This window comes from Aythya marila (assembly GCF_965140915.1).
Source record: "Aythya marila genome assembly, chromosome: 5".
Taxonomy (NCBI): domain Eukaryota; kingdom Metazoa; phylum Chordata; class Aves; order Anseriformes; family Anatidae; genus Aythya; species Aythya marila.
The window spans coordinates 14,673,138-14,698,483 of record NC_139046.1 but is presented as its reverse complement, the minus strand read 5'-3'; the positions used below and the strand labels follow the sequence as shown (position 1 = coordinate 14,698,483).

At 38.8% G+C, this 25,346-nt stretch overlaps 1 protein-coding gene across 2 annotated transcripts in view; it reads left to right on the top strand.

Annotated features, from left to right (window-relative positions):
* The window catches only part of LOC309878785 (uncharacterized protein C14orf132), a 43,830-nt gene extending 20,615 nt beyond the window's left edge, over positions 1–23,215 (top strand). Inside the window, exons 2-3 of one of the 2 annotated variants that reach the window (XM_082761723.1) lie at positions 15,736–16,017; positions 19,653–23,215. In XM_082761723.1, the coding sequence (XP_082617849.1) occupies positions 15,736–15,960 (225 nt within the window). In that variant the 3' untranslated portion in view covers positions 15,961–16,017; positions 19,653–23,215. Of the gene's footprint in view, positions 1–15,735; positions 16,022–19,652 lie in introns of both variants that reach the window. The other variant, XM_082761722.1, reaches the window with a different exon arrangement.
* The last annotated feature ends 2,131 nt before the right edge of the window (positions 23,216–25,346 follow it).

Below are 25,346 nucleotides of genomic sequence, written 5' to 3'. Positions count from 1 at the left end.
TGTGATTTTCTTGGCACAAGATGCACTGTACTCTTCATTGAAAGATGCCAATTCAGTCTGAAGGCAGACATGACCCAATGATATTTTCTAAGCAATGAGTCATACACTTTCATGGTTTCTAGAAAGTTTTTATTTTGATTCATGAGGTTAGAAAGACTGGAATGAGTTGTTAATGATCCTTCTTTTTTTTTTTTTTTTTTTTTTTTTCCTTACAGTACAACTGTAGATAGCTTGAAACAGAGGGGATGAATAATAATCAGATTTATGGGGAATGTGGTTATCTATGGATAGCTGTACTGTTGGTATTTTCCAAGCTGGGCATTTTTCCTTTGTGGAAACACAAGTGGTGCTTGCACAGCAGGAAATGGAAGAAGAGAAGTTAACCCTTCTCCTATGACTTCGGCAGGCTATTGAACAAACCCATCTTCTTTATGTGCTAGCCCCATCTATTTTTGGGGCTAGAACATAAAATCCAGGCTCTGATTTGACCTTGGGGATGGTGGCACTGGTTTTGTAACTGTGCTAAGAGTAATTTGTTGCCTGGTGGGAAGAAAAATGCCGCTGTGATCAGAGCTGCAACATAAAGCCTGACATCCATACTTTTGTTATTTGATGAACATGTTTAACATCAGTGGTCACCTTTATGTGCATGTGGGTGTTGAGGCATTACTCCCTCTTTTAATGCTGAGGTTTTGTCAGTCCCCAGAAGTGAAGGAGAGAGAAGATTTTTTTTTTTAATATTTCCTTTTTTTTTCCATATTTGAGTGATAAGAACAAAAAAACACTCTTGGTATAATTGGTTGAAACAAGGCTCATGAAAGTAGTGCTGCATAATTCAGTCTCATATTGCTTCCAGACTCCAGCTCCATTTTGATGTGTTTTCATCTGAGATGATAAGATCCCAATTTGGATCTTACAAACATGGCCTTGTACTAGGGAATGAGTATTTATTTCACATCTCATTCTTTCTAGATCTTGCAGGAAAAAAAAAAAAAAAAAAAAAAAAAAAAAGTTGAAGTTGCTAAGGCCCATTATATAAAACCTTATGGGGTTTGTTCCTGAAGTAAACTTCACTTTCTTTGGAGTGGTCTTACTCTGGGCCAATGCAAAGCACGCACACAACAGATTGTCTTCTCCTGCATTTATTTGTAATGTACCTCTTCCTCATGCCCCCTTGCATATCTTTGCCTCTGCTCATGTCACTACCTCCTGTTATCTTTACATGTGATGATCTGGAAAAGTAGGCCAGGAAGTGTAGAGGAGGACCACACTATGACAGCCCAAGCCACAGTCAGGAAGGCCATTGTTTTTACATGCAGAAGCTATAACAGGTACCAGCATAACCTGATGACTATTCCTCTCCCTGTTAGAATTACTGAAACTGCATGGCATGATCTGGTTCTCTTATCATCACTGCAGTATCTAAATATCCCTGTTGGACTAAGCAGGGTGTTGGACTTTGCGAATATTCTTTAGCTGTGTCTTGTCAGTTTTGCCTGCAAGTGTATAAACCCTGCAGCCCTCTGAAATTGATGACATGATTGTGTATGACAGTCATTAGTGGGTGAAACAGAAATCTGTCTGCGAGCATCTGCTTTGAGAGAGCCAAATATAATTAAAGTTTAACCATGCTGCATTTGCTCTTTTATTTACTTTACTGGGACCCAGTCCTTCTTAGGGATTGCAGCCACATTTCATGTAATCCTTCTGAGGAGGTTTGACTTGCAGCTTTTTTGTTTTTCATATAAGTGTGTTTTGTACCCTCTCTCTTGTGTTTCCTAGCATAAATGAGGTGAAAAAATTAGAAGGATGATTTTTATTTTTTTTTTTTTATTTTTTATTTTTTGCTTTGGGGAAATCCCCCAAACTGCTGCTATAGGGAAAAAAAATAATAGTATAAACCTAATGCAAAGAGCTTGATTTTTGCACGCTTATAGCTGGCATGGATGTGCCTTGCATGGATAAAGACTATCCAGAAGCATATGCTTGCTTATACTGTGTTAGATCTTTGTTTAAAGAACCAGTGGTAGTTGCAATTACTAATTATAGTAGTTACAGTGGCAAATAAATTATACAGTTATACTGTAGTCAAGTGTCCAGAGAAGACTGGGTCCTCAGTGTGGTAGTCTTTGTGTAAACTAAAACTAAGCAAAAATGCAATGGAGCTCAACTATTTCTCAAAAGAAACAAGCAAAACCCCAACAAACACTGAACTTTCGTGAAGAAGTGAGAACGAAAAAGAGATAAAAGAAGGACAGTGAAATATAAGTTTCCAAAGTACTGACTCAAGCAATAGTAAGGACACAAACAATATTTTCTTGATGAGCACGAGAGGAGCCTATGAGCACCCCGTTTGTCTCAAACTATTCTTTTTCTGTTGGGTGGTTGTCTATGGCTGTTACTGTTTCTGCTTTAAATCTGGTAGAGACTTTCCACTGGCTTCTGCAAGCCCTCTGGATTATATTGCATTGGGATGTGGTTTGGAATTGGCCTGAAACCATATCATATTCATCTTTTAAATTCTGTTTGTTTGTTTGACTTGAATTCATAATAGTAATGTAGAAACAAAATAATTTAGAAAGACTTGCAAATTTCCCACACAAGCCAGTGAAATTGGTTGGTTGGTTGGTTTTGTTGCTGTTTGTGTGTATTTTACTTGCCTGCCTCTCTAGGCCACTGGTCCCTGAACTGAGCTGAAGCTTATTTTTATGTAGCTGGTGTCAAATTTTTAAGCTGGGTGGTCCTTATTGCTGTTTTTATCAGTGATAAAAAATGATGCTGTTTTAGACAGAGGACGGCTTAAATGTGATTTTATTCTGCAATTAATTCTATGTACTTGCCAATAAATAAGTAATGTCTTTCTTTATCTTAGAGGAACTTCAAGTAATGGTAAACCACAGATGAAAGAAATTATATTCTCCTTTAAGGATGCACTGCAGAGATCAATTTTGTACAGTCTTTACAGTCAGGGAGCATATCATGTGTTATTACTTCATGGTTTCCAATTTGTCTTCAGGGGAGAACTGGATCAGGAAATGAATGTGCTGAGGAAAGCACTCTGAACATCATCCATGCTTTTAAGGAGTGAGAAGAGGTCTCACAGAAAAATTGCATAAAAAGTTCTCTTTTGTACAGGGCTACCAACAAATATGTTGAAAACATTATTTTATTTGGGAATGTTTTAAACTTTCTAATTGACCTCATTTTAATTTGGGTGAACACACTAATCTGTTTATTATGGTCACATATTTGTTATCTGGGTCATATATTTGTTAATTGTTTTTATCTGTTTGAATATGCTTTTAGTGTATAATCATTCGTATTACAGAAGGACTCATGATTTTCAAGGCACTTTCAAAATGAGCACAAGCAGAATTGATTAAAAGAAATGACAATTTCATTTGAAAAATCTTTTCCTTTTCCTCTGCTATTCCTTGTATTATTAATTTATTGTTTCAGTTACCTCTGAGATGGGTCTTTGTAGATAATTTTAGGTGTATATGTGACTGCTACTTTTTATTTCAGCTCTAAAGTCTTAAATGTAGTAATGGAAGTAGGAAATAAGTTTCTATCAGCACCTGACAATATAAAAGTTTTTCTTATAATTTTGCAAATGATCAGGCATTTGAATGCGAAGTGGTGGAGTCACCGTCCCTGGGGGTATTTACGGAAAGGTTGGATGTGATACTTAAAGGCATGGTTTACTGGGTAATATTGGTGGTTGAGGGACGGTTGGACCAGATGATCTTGGAGGTCTATTCCAACCTTAATAATTCTATGAATGGTCAGCACGTGCACTCCCTCAAGATCAATGTACTTAGATTCCCCTGTTTTGCAAATGAAGAGCAATAACTGTCTTCCAAAGGGAGATCCAGATGCCCAGTTTACATTTCTAAATCTGGTTCCTTTTGGATGGGTGGTAAATTTAACAATGTTTTTAGGGAGACTGCTTCTGTGGGCATGAACCAGATGGAGTGAACCTCTGCCTGTTTTCTGCTTGTTTCTTGGGTCATCTGTTGGAATCCTTTTTCTTTGTGACTTTTCTTCCTGAGTTCTCAGTATGCCATTATGTTATGGATTTGTCCATGCAAGCCACAGAATGGTGGTATGGGATGCATAACTGTACTGGAGGTATTTTTGAACTAGAGCCCTTCGGTACATCATTTCAGAATAACAGTGACTAAAGATGAGGGAGGGATGCTTGCATTTTTACAAGTACAAGATATTTGCACTGTTGTTACTGAGGGACTCCCATGCTGCCTATTAATATTCCTATGTTGTATTTTTGACAAGTGATGCTCAAACTGAAAAAGGCTTGAGCCGCAACGCTGAAGACTTTGGCACTGATTGTCTGAGTCCCTGTGTGGGTAGGTGAATATCATTGCCTCCTTTTGCCTGGATGGTCTTTTAGCTTTTTGCATTCCAGTAGTTCAAGTTTATTGGGCTCTTGGGCTACTTTTGGCTAGATAGGTTATTTTAAAATTGCACATGTAGGTGCAAGATACCACTGCAAAAATTTGTGTGTGGTCACATACGTGCTTGCATGTGCAAGTATCAGTGTAAGGGTATGTGCCTGTACTTGATATCCCTTTAGCTATTTTTATTTATTTATTTATTTATTTATTTATTTATTTATTTTAGTCATCTGAAGTTCAAATGACTCTGAGCTTCAGGTTTGAAGAAAAAAATGTATTTTTATTTTGCATGACAGGCTTTAGAAAAAAACACTGCTTGAACTTGGAGCGAGTCCATTTTCTGATTGCTTTTTGACACCTTTCACATGAAAGACTTTTCAACTGTTGCATTGCTTTGGTGGTGGTTATTTATTCTGTACCTGGGTTGTGTCAGACTCAGGGACAGTCATCAAGCTCATGGACAATAACATTTCTCTCCTGTTATGTGTGACTTAAGGTGCTTGCACTTTGAAAACATTGGTCCAAAAATCCAAAGGTGCCAGGGAAGTGCAAGCTTGTATCTCCTATAAGGCTTGAAAGGCCACCAAACCACTCCACCTCCCTGAACTGTTCCACTTCTCCAGGCTAATAGAGTTTCCATAGTTCAGACTCCACAGAAAAAGAAGAAAAAAAAAAAGGGGGGGGGGGGGTAGGAATGCAAGTCCAATAAATTTTGTAAACTTTATTTTCTCTGTTCCCTGCTCACCATTCTATAACACAGAAATAACTTAGCAAGTTTGCAGAAGTCACTTATGGGTAGGAAAAATTAATTCGCAAGGAAAGCTGTTACATATTCATGCCTGTTAATTATCCCATGCAGCCACACCAACTGCAACAGTTCAAAGAACAAATATTGAATTGCAAATAGAAGTATGATAAATTATACATTGATTCGTGCCCATATTGTGCATATGTATATAAGCAGTCACTAAGGAGTGCCATTTTTGCATACACATATACAGACTTACACTTATCTAGAGAAAAGGAATCAATGTATAATTTATTATATTTTTCTGTAATGTACTTTGAACTGTTTGAACAGTTTTAAACATAACACAGATGACTTGGCTGTTCTATTTTGTTTGGCATGATAAAGATGTCATCAACTGCTGTCTAGCTCAGCCACACTTAATCATCCCTTGATAGTCTTTGTACATGAGCAAAACCTAAGTTGTGAGAATCTGGATTTGTGAAAACATATGGAATATTTGGCTCTGAGGAAGGCTGTTCACACACTTTGATGAAGGCTTCTGCCCCTCAAAAGAGCCAGTAAGTGTCCCATATGGGTGCCTCTCTTCTACTTGAAAGCAAAGTGATTGAAGCTTATTTTAAGTCTTTTGTAAAATGTGTTTAAACCAAGCCTGTTGACTTTGCACCAAAGTGAATGAAAAACACATTAGATCTTTTCCTTGGGGTCTGCTGTGGGAACAGTAAATCCCAGAAGATGGTTGAAATGGTTGCCTGATGGCACTTGCACGGTTCTTAAGCACTCAGGCCTTGCAAGTGATTAAACTTTTAGCCTCTTCGTGATATGCAACTGTATTGGGTTTACGTAGCAAGGTTTTCGTAGTGGGGGGCTCCAAGGGTAGCCTCTGTGAGAAGAGTCCGGAAACCGCCCCATGTTAGATAAGGGCCAGGTTCAGCTGGCTGCAAAAGGGACCCACCACTGCCCAGAGCCAAGCCAACAAGCCATGTTGTTTGCACCTCTGCGAGAGAAGATTTAGGAAAGGGAAAAAAACTGCTGTGCCACAGCAGCTAGGAGAGCGAGGAGTGAGAACCAGCCCTGCAGACCCCAAGGTCAGTGCAATAGGAGGGCAGGAGGTGCTCCAGGCATGCAGCAGCAGTTCCCCTGCAGCCTGTGAAGAGGCCCCTGGTGGAGCAGGTGGATGTGGCCTGACGGAGGCCACAGCCCATGGAGAGCCGGTGGTGCAGCCCGTGGAGAGGAGCCCATGCAGGAGAAGGGGTCTGGGGGAAGCTGCTGCCCGTGGGGGACCTGTGCTGGAGCAATTTGCTCCTGATGGATGGACCCCATGGTACAGAGCCATGTGGGAACAGTGCTTGAAGAGCTGCTGCCTGTGGGTAGCCCCCACAGGCGCAGTTCGGGAAGGACAGCACTCATGGAGGGACCCAACATGGAGCAGGGGCAGAGAGGGACTGTGAAGGGGTGGCAGAGACTTAGAGACTGACCACAGCCCCCATTCCCCTGCAGTGCTTGTGGGGAGGAGGTGAAAGAGGGTGGATGGGAAGAAGGTGTCTTTAGTCTCTTTTTGTTTGTTTGTTATTCACTGCTCTAGCTTGTAAGTAATAGGTAATACATTTTATTAGTCTCCCTATGCTGAGTCTCTTTTGCCTATGACGATAGTTGTTAAGTGATCTCCCCTGTCCTTATCTTAACCCAAGATAAGAGTGAGAGAGCTCTTGTGGTGGAGATCAGCTGCTGAGCTGAGTAAAACCACCACAGGAACAAATAGTTACCTTTGGAAGACAGATTTCTTATCACTGTGAGTTCCTCCTCGAATACCAGAAGCTAGGAAATAGATAACATCTTTTACGTTCCAATTTTAATTCTCTCGTGTATCATATGGTTCACTCATGACACAAAAATGCAAGATAACACGATTAATTTTCAAGCACAGTAGTGTGCTTTCTTTTTCATGTGTAAGTCACTCCTGAAGCATTACAGAATAAGTTGCAGGGGATGTGCATTCTATAGGTTGTTCAAGCCATATGTTGAGCCTGGTATGCCTGACAGGATCAAGAAGTATGGCAGCCTGCCAGATGTTGGTATTCTATCAAGTGAAGTGAATATAGAAATAATATTTTGCAGTCCTCCTTTCTTCCTAGAAGCTGGTCTGTATGCTTTACTTGACCTTCAGGCCTTCTGCTGCTTATAAGGTCTCCAGACATGAAAATAACTAATTCTGTCAGTTGTTTTTTTTTTTCTCTCTTTCTCTCTCTTTTTTTTTTTTTTTTTTTTGTCCATCTCAACTGGAAGACATCATTTTTGTTGACTTTCAGGGTTGTTGTTTTTTTTTTTTTTTGTATATGTTCAGCTAGGTACCAAGTAGGCAAGCAAAAGTATTTATGAAAATAGCCTTAAGACATGAGAAATATACTGCAGCATACCTCAGCCCTCCCCCTTTTTTTGTTTTTGAAAAAGTGATGCAACATGAAAATGAAAGGGAAAAAAAAGAAAATACAGAAAATCTCTCCCCTGTTTTGTGAAGGACTCTTATAGCTTATATAGGCTTAAGGAAAATAATCATTATGTTATAAATTGAGACTATTAAACTGTTTTAATTTCCCTTTTAAGGCTTTCTCTTGGATGCCTGGAAGTATTTTGCATGGGTGAATTAATCTCTGGAAGTCATCACAGAATGTTTTTTTCCCAGTGGGTTTGCATTATGATGAGGGCGCTGGCCTCTTATTTTATCATATTTGAGGATAGATTCCAGGTGGCTGTCTCCAAGGTGCTGAAAATGAGGCATTTATATCCTATCATTAGGTACAGCAGAGCTGCAGTGGTAGTGATTACTTCCCTCAACAGGCAAATGTATCCCAGCCTGTCTTTGTAGAGCAACCATTAATGTGTAAAACACATCAGATGTATAATTTGAAAGCTTTTGAGTCTGCATGGAGCAGTAAATAATTTCTCTGATGAAATAGAGCTAAGCTATATTATGCCTGTTGGTGTGGTATATCTAAACCTCAGCCAATTAATTTTTCATGGGCTGTGTAGCAAGGATTGGAGCTAGCATGCAAGAATTTTATTCCTACTGGGTTTTGGTTTGAAAATGGTCAGCATATGCAACAAAGATGAATTTGTATGTTATTATTTTTTCTCTAGAGGAATAAGAGGATGTCCAAAATACCACATCCTTCTAGGTCTAACCCCCCAAACATCTGCCCCTTAAAATTCATTTAATTTAATTTATTTTTTTTTTGTGAGAAACATCCTGATTACTGAATTATACAGTCATTTACAAACTCACTGCTTTTGTCCATGCCTCAAGTGTAATGATTTTTCATCTGAAACTAGTTTTTAGTTCTGAAATTATGTTGTTGCTGTGAGTGACTGCTAATTCCCATCCTCCTCCATCACTATGTCTAGGCTTTTTTCCAGGGATTAGCCTAAGCATCTTGTTAGGATAAGGGAGAGGGAGCAGAAGGAAAAATAAAAAATAAAATAAAATATGGTGTTCAGCCCCTTTCTCTGCTACTAAGATATCTTGCCCAGAATAACAAATTGGTCACAGATGAGCATGACTGCAAAGATCACAGTGGAGGAAAGGTTTGTGCAACCCTTTTTCATATTGAGAAATGACATTAGATGTCATTTAGTTTTTATTATATTCCCACTCTAGAGCTATGTGGTTTTCTGCTTACACCTCATCATTTGGCTTTTCTATTTAAGATGGGAATATCTTTTCCTCTCGCAGATATGGAGTGTCATTACAACCAGCTTGTGTTACTCTTCTTTTCCTCTTTACCCTCCAGCATACAGACAGCCACTTCATCTTTTGTTTTAAGAACAGCTGAAACTTCCACTGATACTGTGTAGCTGTGTGCTTGCTTCCAGCCAGCAATATCTCCTTGTGTCTTTATAGTAAAGCTATCCCATAAGACACTCTGCCATGGGCAGTGTTCCTTTCTTTTCACCAGACAGTAATTGCTGGCCTGGATCAGGGCAGGAGACCATACAAATTCAGTTAAATCCAGTAGCTTGGCTTTGAAGTGACCACTGCCAGAAATATCAGAAGGAAGTGAAAGAAAACCTCTAATAGGTGGGATATTCTTTCTAATGCTGTATGGTTAGAGAAGAATTAAACTCTGAAGCCTGGTGTTTGAAGTCCTTCCAAAACTGTGTTTAGTATTAAACTGACACAACTCTTGCTCTTATCTCTAAAGGAATTCCTGTTCTCTTAGAGGTCCCTAATATGACTACGTAAGGTGTGAAAAGGTCATCCGTTCTGCCAGTCTTGAAAATTGTGAACAAATTTGAATAGCTCCTACTCAAGATAACATTAATGTGAATAAATTTGAATAGCTTCAACTCATGATAACACTTTAAAGCTTCCTACTGAGTTTTTCTGTGTTGATAAATACTTGCTCCTCTGGTTCCCTCTGTTCAAATTTTTTCTTCTATGTGCATATGCGCCTGGATGCATGGAAGTTATAATTGTATGCAAATAGGACCCAGGCATCTAAGCCGGGGTCTTTTCTCTGGCATAGTGTCCCCAGTAGAATGTATTGTATTACTGTATTACAATATTATCCTCTATTTTATTACGGTAATGTGGAAGGTCAGCAAGTATTGCTATGTGAATGGCTGTTCCTGACACATCCAGATAGTTTAAAACACGTCATACTTGACTGCTCTATATGTTTTTGTGGTATTCATAAACACCTCCAATTTAGAGTATACAGATTCAAATCTAAGTCACATATAATTGAAATCCTGAAGCTTCTTCATAAGGTTGTTTGGATTTCTGTTCAACCCCGAGCAAAGCTTGCTCTTTTCTTTGATGCAACATTGTTGGCATTGGCTGGAAGAAGAGAAGGAACTCTTGGAAACAAAGATAGAGTGAGAAACTCCTCCTCTTTTTCCATTTGAAACTTCTCATTTGTCAGAAGTAATAGGCTTTCTTGTTTGTTTCCAGTCTTCTACACCTGGAAGATGAGATCCAACAGTCAGTTGACACTGATAATAGTTTAAAAATCATAGTGTTCTTTGAAATAATAAAAGCTATTTCAAGGAGGCATTAGGCAGGTGTAACTTGTGGGAATGGAATTGCAACTTGTTTATCACTAACGTATCTTGGATGATACTTATGCAGAAATATGAGAGTGAAAAATAATCAGGGTAAAAATACTTCCATGCTTGTTATTTGCATTGTATCTTGCAGCTGGTTCAGCAGAATATGTTTGCACAGATAGGTGCTCCAGTCTGCACAAGGCATGTTCACTTATAAGGTACTTGAGATGTGGCTGTGCTTAGAGACAAAGGTTTAGCTGAGCTTGGTTCAATTACCTTAGCTAAGGCAAAGCTGTTTCTACAGCCAAGAGCAAACTCAGAATTGAAATGCCTGCTGCAGCTCTGGTCATGTTGGGATGTCCCTTTCTGAATCTCTAGACAACTGTTGGTCAACTCAAGCCTCTCTGTTGGTCAACAGTGAGGCTGAAACTTGCACCTCTGGCATGAGATATTGCTGATAAGGAACAACTTTGAACAGTGATCTCATCTAAGACGACGAAGACATATCTAGCCTAGCAGAAGTCAGGAAAGCAGTGGAGGGAAATACACAGGTCCTAGGAATACATTGAATTGGAAGAAAATCAGCGATTGACTGCAATAGAATAGTAGGATTAAAAATAAAAAGTGAAATCCTGATGCTTCCAAATTAGAGTGAAAGTTTTCCATTGCAGGGTGAACATTTTGACAACCATATTTTTGAAAATAAGCAGCAGTTTTTCCTAGGCTTGTCAACCTCATGCTCTGATTTTAGGGTGAAGCAGAGATCTGAATTAATTATAGTGCAAATTTGAAGTTATCTGCATAAAGCATTTACATGGGTCCTCCCCCTTCAGAATTAGACCTATGTAATTTTGTTAAATAAGATAGCCTTAGGTGCCCTTAAATTCTATTTATGTGGGGGTTTCATGCATTTTAACTAATCCCCTTGCAGAGAACATCATATAACTCTTTTGATTGTCCCTGTGTACCTAGTCCTTGTGTTGTAAGTAGTAGAGTCATGTTTTGGCAAATGGTGGGTGGAAGAAATTGTTTTTACAGATGTTACCAGTAAATAAATAATAGCAAAGACTTCTTTATTTGCATAATAATACGTCTTAGATTAGGAAAATACATATATGCATGAATTTATGAAAGGCAAGAGACTTAGTGCAGGGAGAGTATTGTTCATATGGGGTATCCTTTTAGTGCAAAACATTTGTTTAAAAAGGGCTTAAGAATTAAAATATGATTCTTTGGTGAACTTGTGTATTGCTGCCATCTTCAGCAACAACCGCATTAGTCAGATTGATTTGTGATTGCAGCTAGGAGGTTTTCAGACACAAATATACACTCCAGTGATGACACATTGCCAGGCCAGAAGGATGTACTCATTTCATTTTATGTGTTCAGAATATGTCATCATGTAAAAATATGCTGCCTAATTTAACCTGAAAGAAACTGAAAATTTAGATATTCCAAAGTAATAACAGGAAGTTTGCAAACTAACATCTGAGCTGGGGTGACATTTCACAACACAGTGTCCCATTCCCAGAGTTTACAGCAAGGGTCGACTTCCAGCATGTCTGTTAGAGCTTCTGCTGCTGTTTCCTAATATGTAGAAAATAACTACTGGAAGATTTAGCTATGCTTTCAAATCTCTATCCTGAGTCTGGTTTCCCCCTTACATAGCAGGAACAGAATGTTGAACTTTTCTAGCTGACTCCAAAATTATTTTTCCCTGATTCTCAAAGAAACAGAGCAGTATTATTGCTAAATGATGGATTTTAAACTATACTACTTAAGAAAGTTATCCTTTTTGGAGTATTGGTGACTGGGACTTTTTTTTTCTTCCTTCACTTGAATCCTTTTGGTTATAAAATAGGTTTTTTCTACTAACTAGAAAATGTGTCACTTAACTATTCAAGAGCCTTGTTCTGCTCCTCCTGACCCTAGAACATCCTCTTGGATGCCAGCAGGAGACATTCAGCGCAGTGGGTGTTCTCATTACCACTTGGCATTTTGCTGTTTGGTTTCTCTGCCTGTTGTTATTTAATGATTCGAATCCTTTCCCCACCACTCCCAGAAGTCATTTAGCAAAAGAAGTAGTAGGAACGCTACTTAGCATTATTGACATAGTCACTCAGGAAAGAGTTTAATTTCAGAGCCAAGCTACAGCATTCTCTCTTCTGCCTTGTCCCACACTGCCATGTTTCCCAGTTAAGCCTTTTCTCTGGTCTCCTTGTCCAGTGATTTTGGGGAGGGTGGCACAGGTGCTGCACAGCTTTGCCCCAACTTTAAAAACCCTCTGAGAATAAAAGAAGATGCATGTCACTTTGTAATGTCAGCGACAGAGGTGAGATTCATGGCTGATGTAAATCATCATATATTTGCTTCATGGAGGCATGGACAGACAAGTAGAGCAAGCACAGAAAGCATTGCAGGCTTTCTATCCTTAGCTTACAATTTGTCAGGCATTTCACAACTCCCATTAGTGTTGGGAGGGGATATCTCATAATCTTAAATGCAATACCTCAAATAATACTGCAGAGGAAAGATATGGTACCGTTGGGGAGAACAAAGACATCAAAGCTAAGGATGAGATTCATCTCATAAGGTTAATATACCATAAGGATAGATTGCCAGTTGATGTTTTTCCCTGTGCTTCCCTCTCCAGTGGAGAGCTGGGTTTATCTCTCATGGCTGATTTATGTGATGCTAATCACTGGGCAACCCTTACTGTTAAGTGGCAGTAAGAGGCCAGATTGAGAAGGATGCGCAGCTTTAGGTGAGCTCGGGTGGAAGCTGACAAGTTCAAAGCAGCAGAATTATTTGAGTTATTAAATCCAAAGCATTATCATCTGGCTTATGAACTGCCTCAGCTCAGAACAGCAGGAGGCTGTGAGACGTTAAGATGTAGTATCAGATATTCTTGTCCTGTTGTGCTCTTACTTTTTCCTGAGCATTTATGGCCAGTGTTGGAGCTTACAAGGGAGATGGGCTTTCTGTCAGGCACTTTACAGCCATTCCTTGGTTCTTACATGAGGTCATTTTAGCAATGAGAAAGAGAGAGTGTGCATTTAGAAAGAAACTATTTCTTCCAACAGAAAATCAGCAATAAGGTTTATTTCCAGATCTGTGGTTAAGTGCTACTGACCTACAAACAGAAAAACTGGAAGTCAGTTACACAGAAAGTGTGTGTGCCAGGTGCTGAACGTCAGTGCTTTATGTCAGGTCACCGCAAGCCTTTAGAAGATTCAGATGAGCTGTTTCACCATGTGTTCCTCTCAGATGGTGAAAACAGCTTGTTTGAGCCTTACATGGTACGAGGAGACTCACATTTGACATCACTTGCAGCATGGTGTGTAGCTGTGCTGCTACACGAGTGCTCCCTGCCCCTCTGACAGCATCATGTGGACTAGCAGTGTGGAAGCTTGTCAGCTCTGATAACTCACGGAGGGTAGAGAATGTGTGGCCCAAAAATCAGATTATCACTCATCAGAACAGTTCTCATGATCTTTCCGACGTCATGGGCACATGCACATACACATATACCTGTATGTCTTTCATAAACAGTCACCAGGATGGTTTCTCCAGTTGTAAGACATTGCAGAATTGATCAGCCTAAAGACTGTTGCCCTTAAAATGGTTTGCTAAAGAGACAAGCATCTCAGATCGAGCATTTTGCTGCCACTGTGGTAAATTATGCGCATGGTTTTCTATGTAGATCTTTAACTTGTGTCTCCATAGCTGTTAAATGGCAGCGCTTCTGTATGTATACACTCGTCATAAGTGTTTGGGGTCAGAATTGCCTTTTATGGCAAGGTCTATGTAAAATGGAATTCTGATTAAACTAAGTGTTTTCCTTTATCAAGTCCATAAAAGAGGCTGGAGGAATTGAATTCAAAACATCAGGCTGGGCTCATTGCGAAATGGAAGCTTTTGTTCTCTTTAAAACAGTGTTGAAGCTGGAAGCAAAAAGCTTTGGGACATATTTCACACTTGACTTTTGCAATTTCCTGTCTGGCTTCTTGCAAACTGTTTTTGTGTAGTCATATGTGCTCTCAAAGATAATTTTATTTGATGTGGATTGGGCAGTATGACGTTGTAGTCTTTGATCATTATGTTTCATTTTGAATGTGACGTGATATGTTCTAGTACAAACAAAACTGTTCAGCACTCAGCTTTGAAAGAGAGACTGCCTTGCATTGCTGTAAAGTGATCTGAATATCAAAGAAACAAACAAACAAACAAACAAAAAAGCTACTTTATTGTTGAGTTTAGGGAATTCTTTGCTCTAATTTGTAGATTACAGCCACCACAGTGGGAGAAGAGAGGTGGCTTATCCCTGAATCCTCTCCTGCTTAGCAGCCTCCATAGCACACCTGCAGACAGCCAGGAGGGGTGTAGTTTGGTACCAAAGGCAGCATCAAAATGTAATGCAAGAGCTGAAGGACACAGTGGTGAAAAACACTGATTTTCTAGCCTGGTGGGCATTGGGCGTGGTAATTTATCATAGTATAGCAGCCTTCTGTGATGTGGCTGAAGGAAGGCTAGGTTGGTTCCTCCATTATTCGTAGGCCATGGTGACTTCAACAGCACTATGCTGCTGCTAGCTGTAATAGTACTGTTACTAGTACTGCACTAGCAAGTATTTTTATCTTGTTGTTACTGAGCAAGAGAATCCTCTGGTTTCAGCTGTAGAGGAGAGAGAGACCTATTGGGAATGGTGAAGAAAAATTATGCCAAAAAACATCTGCAAGTGAAGAACTGTGAACTTTTCCTGGTATCATTGACAAATCCACTAAGAATACCAAAGAAAACTTATTCTTCCCCAGTAGACATCTGAGATGGGAGAAGTGTTGGAAATCTGTCACTTCATTGCAATGCAGCCTTTCATAATCTAATTTGAAGTTTTCCACTGCATAGATTTATAAATCCTTTAGATTTATAGAATTATTAGAATTTATCTATTTATAAATCATACACTGCAGGTATGTTTTGCAGTGAAGTTAGAGCACTAAGTACACTTCATCTATCTAACTGCAACAACTTTTGTAATTCATATATTTTTGTGTTTATAAATCAAAGGTTCACTTCTGAGCCAAACACAAACAGGGAATAAATTCCTTGTATTGAATCCTCATTGTGCTTGCTCAAGGCCTTTGAGCAGTATGAGTCCATTGCTCATAGTCACAAAACAATCGCAGTACTCTACACTTATGCTTTGGTATGTGAGTGCATTGTGGATAGCTCTACTTGTTATTTTTAATTTCATATAATTGTGTAGGTTGACTTGGAGTGTGCACGTTAGCTCTTACATATATTACATGCAATATACATAGTTTTCCTGCAATAATACCAATTTTAACAGAAATAGAAAAAATCGTGTAAAGTATGTGTGTGATATTCCTGATGGCTTAGCACCATGTACATGAAATCTTAGTAGTTTTGCAGGTTGGCTTGTGGTTACTCTTTTGTAATAACTTTGAGACCAAACAGATACAAGTATTGGCTTTCAATCTCATTTCTCCATATCCTTCTTCACAGCTTCCTGTTATGGGAGGAGCCTTTATGGACTCACCAAATGAGGACTTTAGTACAGAGTACTCCTTGTTTAACTCCTCAGCCAATGTCCACGCAGCTTCTTCCATGCAGAATCCACCGGAAGAGACATCCCGGTCTTCAAACGATGCCATATTGTTATGGATTGCAATCATAGCAACAATTGGAAATATTGTGGTTGTGGGAGTGGTGTATGCCTTCACCTTCTAGGATGCCTGTCACTCCAAACACTGGAAGAGAGGATAACTGCAACAGTATTTGTCATGTGTATGTATGTACGTGTGTATATATACATGTATATCTATATAAATACGTATAGGTAGGGACTTTGTTGATTAAGTGCTACCACAGTCATGGATGTGAAATGCAAGTTTATCATCATGAATTCCGATGGCAGAAATTTGGATGCAATTGCAAATTGTATGGAGGTGAAAGCTTTAACTGAGAACTGAGCGAATACAAGTTTAGTATGGAAATGAAAGAGAGACCAGTGTGGGTATAGTGAATCCAAAAGAAACAGAGATTTATACAGAAAGTGCTTATTTTCTACTGCTTAGATTTTTCTAGCAGCTTTTCTGGGTTTTGTCAGCTTTTTTGTGTATTTTTTTTATGGTGGTATAATGTTGTATGAAATTGTTCTGTGTTATATTTGCTGGACATCTTAGTTTTCTGGATGGAGTAAATGGTAGGCATTGGGTCAGTTCTGATGCAGTACAAAGTCATCACAGGTGTGTCTTGAGCACTTTCATACACTAGGCTGTGTTCAAAATGTGTCTAACGCTATGACAGGCAGATGCATGCTATTTACACTTGCCTTACTAGATGTGGTAATCTAGGAATTGATGCTCAGCATGCCTGCTGTTTGCTGGAGGAGGCACAGCTATTGCAAGGTGTGACTGGTTTGCAGCCCCTCAGCTCCTCAGAAGAAGGGTGAAACCCATTTCTGTGTAGGGATACTGGACTGTAATGACAACAATAGTTTTTCTTCCAGGAAACAAAGGACAGATATCATGCTTTCCAACTTATTTCCTTCTAATCCAGGTTTTCCACAGAAGTTATATATTTATATAGTTATAAGCATATAGTCATATTGAAGGAACATTGTGAAGCCAAAGAGTAAGTGATGTTTCTGAGAAAAATAGATTTGAAGGAAAGATGACGCTTCTGTGCTCTCAAGAGTGAATGCAAGCATTTATGTGTGCTGGCATAGAAATAGCACAAAAAGGTAATAGGTGGCAGATATACAAATACTTGTGTTTCAGTCTTAGTAAGTCTCTGCGTTGTGGTGAGGCTCCTGGAAGTGGTTCTTACGTAGACTACGTTAAGTAACAACTCCAATTGTCATTTGGATTTGTTCTGTTGGGGAACAGTATTTCTACTGCACTCTTCCCATCAGCAGCTCCTTTTAAGAGCTGTATCTTTTCAAAACATGCTGAAGCCCTCAATGTTTCAGAGATTATAGAATCCTCTGGGGGGAGGGAGGGGGTATCATCTCTGTTGGAAATCTTTGTCTTCCCTCTAAAACAAAACAAAATACACAAAATATCTGAACTTTGAGATAGTAGTAGACCAATTCTTCCTCTAAGTATGCATGTGGTATATTGGTTTTCTGCCTCATGCAACTAGTATGCTAATTCCAGAAAGCCTCTTCTGAAGACACAGAGACTATTTTTGACACTTGCCTGCCACTGAGCTTGAGGCTGGGCTAAGAGCTGGCAAATGTAAAGGGAGGTTTGGATTTTCCTTCTTTTCTCTTTAGACCCATTTTCCTGCAGGGCTGGTGAGTATTTACATGAATCAAAGCAGCATGCCCCAAACCAGTATCTAGAATTGTACAGTAGTCACTGTGTATATTTTTTCATGTCTTCATGAACTTGCTTTTAAAGCTGGAAAGATGCAAACAAACAGCTAGCAGGAGGGAGAAAAGGGACTAAGTTATTCTGGGGATGAGAAAAACAATAACAACTCACCTGAGGAATGGAGCTTCTGTATGTTTAGGTATTTCACTGTTTGGAGGCAGTGTTTTGTTTGAGAACAGAAGAAATCTGTTCTGGGGAAAAAAAAAAAAAAAAGAAAGAAAAAATTTGAGAAGCACACTTTTGGAAACTCAGATGTGCAGAAAGCAAGTTCTGTCTAATAAAATAGCTATAGTCTTGATACAGAAATAATGCTATTCACAGTTCTAAATGGATGTTTGCCCTTCATAGGCAAACAGAAATAATAATAACCAACAACAACAAAGGAGCTGAATAGACTGTGTACTTCCCCTGTTCTTCTATGCCTCTTTACCCTCTCTGAGCAGAAAGTAAACTGTTAAGTGAGACTGGAAGGCTGCAGAAAGGTCTCAAAAATGGAATAATGCAGGACAAGATCTGGTATGCAAACATCTAGGAACCATGCAAATATTACTTCAAATATATTTTTATGATATTCTATTGCCTTTTAATTGTATCAGTGGACTTTTCTTTTGTTTTTCTCTTCAATGTTTCAATAGGCTCTCTAATTAGTTATGCCAGATCCTGCAAGCACTATTTGTGCATGAAGAGCAAAATTTTTTTCACCATGATTAAAAACCAGTTTGACACTATGGTACTTGCCCAATGGGATTATTCTGCTGCTAAATAACTTTGCCGGTGGAGTGCTTTGTTTAAATTTCCTAGAATATTAATCTAAGTGCAATTAGCAATGTTTACATTTCTTTCTCAAAGCACTAGACTAAATTCTTCACCCATGAAGAAGCATATTAGAGAGGGAACAGCAAAGAATCACCACTCTGCTAATGAACCTGAGTGACACTTTTGTGTTGCTTTTCCCAAAGAAAGTGTCCTACTTTCATTTGAAACTGATAGTAATTGCAGGAGTGTTGGAAGACAATGAGTTCTGCCTCCCTCATCCAGATCATCATCATACATGTTTTCATTATTAGAGAATGAGTTGTCAAAAGCAGCCAGACAGAACCTTAGTTAAAGTAATTGGCTTGACGGGTGACATGGAAAACAGGGTGCAGGAAGCAAGCGCAAGCATTTCCTATCTTGTAGCTAAAGAAACTAACAGTCCTGTTAGTTTTCTGCTGCTGAAATATATTGTCAGGTGATAAAAGATTCCTACATTAAAGTAAGCAGAGCTGGCTCAAATTATGATCTCCTTTGATCAGGATAAACACTCTGTTTCTGGATATAGCATTCTGATTGGGTCTACTACAGCCTCTTAAATCTCCTGAAAGGCTAAGGAAGGCTAAAATTCAAGCACTGAAAAAAGGAGACTCATCCATCATTAAGTTCAGAGAGAACACAGAGGGGAGGGGAGAAAAAATGGTAGATGTTTCACAGGTGTGGTCCTGTGAAATGTGTTATCACTGCTTCATTATGTGAGTCAAAGTTATAGCCTGAACTGTCAGCATAGCTTGACTTAGAGGACTGTAGCTACTCCTTTTCCTTGAAGCAAAGCAGCTGGAGAAGTGCTGTCACTCACTGAGGAGTGATGAGCAAGTCCAAATGCATTCCCCCGAGCTGTTCTGTAAAAGCTGAAGAGGCTTCTGTGCTTTGCTGAGCATTTCATGCACCAGCATTAGAGCAGGATTCCACTTGTAGATCTATGCTTTAAGTATGTGCATCTAGCACAGATAACAGCTACAAGATCCTGATCAGAGTTTGTTCAGTAGTGGACAAAAGAAGAACATTTCCTACCTGCAGCATTAGACCCCTAGCTATGTTGTAAACATCATCCTGCAAGCACAAGAAGCCATGCTGCCTGTGCTCTGCAATTATGAGTGATCCATGGGAAGCAGGGGAACAGACTGGATGCCCTTACAAGTCTTTTCTTGCCATGGCCCCTAGGGATCTACGACAACATATCAGATAATCAAACTGTCACTTAAGAATTTTGTTTTTTGCTCTAAGCAGCCAGCAGCTCGACACAGCAGCTGTGCAGCCACCACAGCAAGGAGACTCAGCTTGGAGTTGGCCTCGATGATCCTTGTGGGTCCCTTCCAACTCAGGATGCACTATGACTGTGATTCTGTGAGACTGAAGGCTGAACAGTTCTGGAGGTAGGTGCAAAGGCATGTTAGATGGGAGAACTGAGTGAGGAAACTCATAGAGCCACTCCTGCTATACATTTAGCTCCGAGGCTAGGCACCTGTTCTTGTCCACAATATTAATATCCCCCTAAAATAAAGGGAGGAAGCAGCATGTATTATCATGTCAATGCATTTGCAAAAAGGAACAGATTTTGAAACTGATGCAACAGTAGCAGAGGGATTCAACAGCTACAGTAACATATTTAGCCATTTAAATGGGAAAGTGAGCTGATAGTTACCTCTGAAGTAATGAAATCCACTCTCCAAAATCCTTGTTTACAATGGGACTTGAGGGTCGTCAGCATCCCACCAACTGCCTGTAATAACAAGACCCCAGTCAAGAGTGAATAGAAGCAGCCAGCTATTGTAGTCTGAAAGGGAAAACCTGCCTTTATGTCTGGGACACAAATTAAAACAGCAGTCTTTAGTCTATAGGAAGTTATGCAGTTTGTCTATTATTAGAAGCTTTTTTTTTGTTATTATTGAACTATTCCAGTTCTTAATATCCTTTTCACATTTCTCTGCAGGCTGCTGAGAGTTATTAATTTCATGTAGCTCTGTCCATTTATACAGGGTAATTTTGCTGGGCTTCCTGTGGCTAATCACAGAGCAGAATTTGGAAAATTATTCATTTTGAGGCTGATTTCCATTATTAAGAGAAATAGGCTGAAAATCAAAATCGCAGATCCAAACGCTTCTGTGCTTTTAAAGCACTTAGAGCTCTGGATAAGTGAATTTCATCTGGCTAACACTCAGAAAGAAAAAGGGCAGTCAGGTCTCTGATGGTAATGTCAGACATCAGGGTTCTGACAAGCAGAGCTTAGCGCTTCATTAACTCCTCTTCTGCCCCTCTGGCTTTCTGGATGCACAGTCTGAGTGAGCTAACCATCAGGTACAACGTGTCCCTCCTGTCTTACAGCATGCTAATCCTCAGGGGACCAAGGCCATTTGTGCCCCTAGCAGAAGAAGAGCTGGAGATCAATATTCTATTAGGTATCTTGTTACACAGCATATTGGTCAGTCATGGTAAGATCAAGACAGGAATGGTTTAAAAAGTAGTTAGCCCCTTTGCCCCTAATCTGGGAAAACACTTTAAAAAATCAAAATATTCAGAGGTCTTAAACTTTCGTACTGGTCTTGATGTGATTTTTGTCTTTCCTCATACAACCCCTTTTACCTTGTCTTTCCAACTCAAGACAATGAAAATGAAGTCACCACTACCCTTGTCTATGGGCATGTAGGGAAATCCTAGCAGGTTAGGAAGAAACATACCGCATTTTAGTTTTTGGCTGTTCAGGCACAAAGTAATAGGAAAGACTCCAGACTACAGAGAAATCTCCAGGGAAATATGTGCCTTTGCAGAACAAAATGCATTGCAATTTTGTCCCATTCTGATCTGTACCAGAGTACTTACACTGAGACAACATGGCGAGATCTACAGTTGCTGTAACCTGTTTTAGGAATTAATGCAAGGCAGACAGGTAATGCAAACAAAATGGTAATACAAACCTGTCGTGTCTAATCATCTCAACGGATTGCTTCAAAGGCAGGTTTACCTGAGTGTCATCAGAAAGCTTGATCTGTTGGTACCAAGGTAAAAGCCCTTTTATATAGGCACAACCAGTGTTTCCATCTTCTTCAGAAGTCTTTGGATCATTATGCTACCCACTCTTATCTTTGCAGTGCAGGCTTCTAGTGAAGATATTTTTCAGTTGTAGAAAATACTGAGGAAGCTTCCATGTGGATAGAATACATAAGATTAATGCCCAAAAGTGCTGATTAGTCTCCCTGCTAAAACAAAAAAACACCAAGGTTTCTTACACAAGGCATGTTAAAGAGTCAAGTATCATCTGTACAATAGCATCACCTCATTTTTTTCTGCAGCTTTATGCCAGTAAATCTCACAATGTCTTATTGTTATTAACCACAATTAACAAAAGTCAAGAACAGAGACAAATAATTTTTCAGGAATGTCTTAAATGTCGCTACCTGATCCTTCAGACTGTGTCATTCCTCTTACCTCTCCAAAATACCCTGATGTGAAGTCTCATCTATCCCTTTAAAATCTCTTGGCACCATGTGTCTTCATGCCTTCATTTTATTTCTCTTCTTGTCTTCTCCATCTTCTTTTCATTCCCTGGCATCAGAGCACACAAGCAATTGGAAGCCAGCAATGTTTTTCAGCCCTCCTTAACCACCTCTGTTGACCTTCAGAGGAATACTACACAAAGATGTAGTATTAATCTTTGTAACTCTATCATCAGTATCCATACAACCCAAAACATACATTTTAGAAATTCCTGTTTTTACTATTACTGCATCATTAATTGAGCTTTCCCCACCCAAAATCCCTTTCTTTTTTTAGCAAATCATAATCAGCATTAAAGTACTTAGGGTAAGGGAAGGGGACTGAAAACAGGCACTGAAAAGCACCACAAAAGGTAGAAAAACCCCATGTAGCATCATGGCCATGAACCACTATTCTATCCAGTGAAGAGAAAACACAATGTGCTGACCCATGGGTATTTCAAATCTAGTCACACTTATAGTTCTCAGATGCATGGTAAAGCTGCTATAGTCAGATGGAGCATTTCTAGATCTTTTTGTGAGCAAAATTAGGTGTACCTTAAGTACTTCAAAGTGTTGAGCAACCTCCTCATCAGTCCATGCTTGTTCTGGTATTGCTTGAAAAGCCTTCTGAACAGCAGTCATTAAGGTTACGTTGCATTTCCTGTGGAGTTCAGTCCTATTAATGAGTGAAAAAGATTAAACTATGACAAGATTTAGGCCTAGAACTCTTTCAGTTACTGCCTTCACAAGGATGGTTGAAGTTCCGGAGCCTGCAAGCTGCTTTGTCCAGAGGGACCTTTGCCTCCACCTGGAGACAACTGGATTAATAACACATGTATATAACATCTGCTTCAGTGGAACATCTTGTAGGACTAGCTCCAGGTTGCTGGTTTTTTATTTTAAACACATCTAAAGATGTCCATACTTCCCTAATCAAAAAAAAAAAAAAAAAGCAGAACACTGTATTTTTTTAAAAGAGAAGGTAAAGAAAACAAGACTGAGTATTTTGATAGATATGCTAGAAGGATATTTAATGTAGCAAACAGTTGCACTATTTTTTCTATTGTATGAACACCTAACTGAAGAAATATATGTTCTTTCTCCAATAAAGACCTTTTCAGTTAAGAAGTTGTAAAGTTGGGAAGGAATAGAGTGCAAAGTCTCAATGAAGTTTTAAACTAATGTAAATAATCCGGTAGCTAGCTTTGTGAGGTAGCTTATAACATTTACTTTTCTGTTACCTCATCTCAAATATTGCCTAATTGTTTGTGTTTTGTGTTTTTCCCCATGATAAACTAAATAGAAACACTTTGAAAGCATCTGTACTTCTCACAAAATTGCAGTCATTTGGAAATGTCATCCTTCAGCTCATGTAAAACAAGTTTACTGGAGCCCTTTAGAATGCACTGTTATTTTTTTTCATAATAATTCTGGAAAATTTAACTCTCTTGTTCTTTGTCTCTGCTACCCTGTTTTGTACACTAACAGATTTGCAGGGCTTCTTTGTATTGTTTTTGTAGTATATGGGTTGGTTTACAGAAAAAAAAAAATTGCTCTAGTAACAGTTGTTCTTGAAATGTGAATCTTTCTCTTTACAGATAAAAACTTCTTAAAAAATATGTTTTCTCTAATTAGCAAGTTTATTTAACAGAAATGTATTCTTTTCTGCTCCTGTTATATTCTTACACAGTTATTGACTGCTTTCACTATGTATGTACTTGGTACTGGTTTGTTCTTTTACTATGATGAAAATGACACCTTTTGTTAACAGCAGATGGAAATTGTGTTTTGGGATAAAGTTCTTCAAATTGATGGCAATGTGTGATTTTTCATTTTATTCTCTTTAGCTGACAGCATTTAAAAATCTGTAAATGCATCAGATTAATTACTGTTACCTCCAGTGATACACTGACACTAATAACTTGTTGCAATTTACAAATCTGCACGATTTGTCAGCTTTTGGTAACTATCTCTATTACACATATGGCACAAAGAAAAGACAAGAAAAAAAAAAAGTCTCATCTTCCTCAAACTTCACCTCAGAAGCCCTCATACCATGAACACTTGTGAAAGTCATTACTGTCCCAGCTCACTCCATTTAGCACGACCATATTGTCACAATATGCAGCATGGACATTTTTCTGATTGTGGCCCTATACTCCTGCAAACTCCTGTCCTAGGGCAGCCATTCAGAAGACTTTTGGGGATTAGAACTGGGGGGAGGAGGGCTCAGACCTCACTGCAGGTTGTTCAGCAAGTTCCATAAAAACAAACAGGGAAAAGAGGAAGAGAGGAAAACATGGTTGTGCTAATGCAATACTACATGTAGATTAACACTTACCTTCCTTACGATTATTGAAAGGGAACCAGTGAGGCAAGTACACTCAGATTGACTGAGGAAATGACAAAATAACGTGACAACAAGTGACCTCTCGTGCACAGTTTTGAAAAATAATTTGACTTACCTTTAAATGAATCAAACCTAAAACATCACAAAGCTACCTATGCCAGTCCTTAGAGCGAGCCTGACAAAAACTCATAAACAATCAGACTTTTTTTTTCCCTGAGTCCCAGTCTATCAATCTAGCCACATAACATATTCCAGACTTTACCCATCAGAATGCAAAGAAGTGCAGTTACTACGCTACAGTGACATCTAATTATAAGTCACTTTTCCATTGTAACTATTGAGCTCTGGCTCCATATCAGAATTATACAAATCTCAAATCTGTTCATTTTAGAATTCTATAGAATAATTAGAAATGAGAATAATTTAGAAATGGAAGGGAATGTCCTGTTGAGCAGTCAAGGAGGAAAACATCAGCGTTAAGTATGTGTATTCATATCAATAAAACCTGCTCAGAATGTTGGAGCTATATATCTACATAAACACTAAGGTAAATTCTTTTGTAAAACTACTATAGGAGAACCAGTCTTTTAGCCCAAAGAGATCCTGCCCATTATATGGTTTCATCTGCCATATTTTGCTTTGTCAAAAGCTATGTTATGGTTTTATTAAGGCTAAAGAATAATTCATTTGGGAATAAATTTGTGACTTCACTGCAGCACATATACTGCTTTTACTGGGGCTAATGGAGTACATCTGTAAACAGCCTGCTTTCCATTTCATTGCCTGTCGTGATAAAGGAAACATTGCAATCAAATAGGAGCTTGAGTTTTGCTTTGTATATCTTGTAACAGCTTCAACTTGAGCTAAGAAAATCATTCACAAGGTTTGTATTACAGCTTACAAAGCTGCACTTTTTAATTTTCAGTATATTGGATCATCTGGATCTCATTTTTCCTTTACATATTCAGATAATCCATGCGTGTTAAAGGAAAGAAGGATGCTTGTTTTATGAAAAAGTTTATCCTGTAATTTCTATTTTGACTTACAAAGATTTTATGCTTATAAACGCTAGTTGGCTACAAATGCAAGGCTTACTGG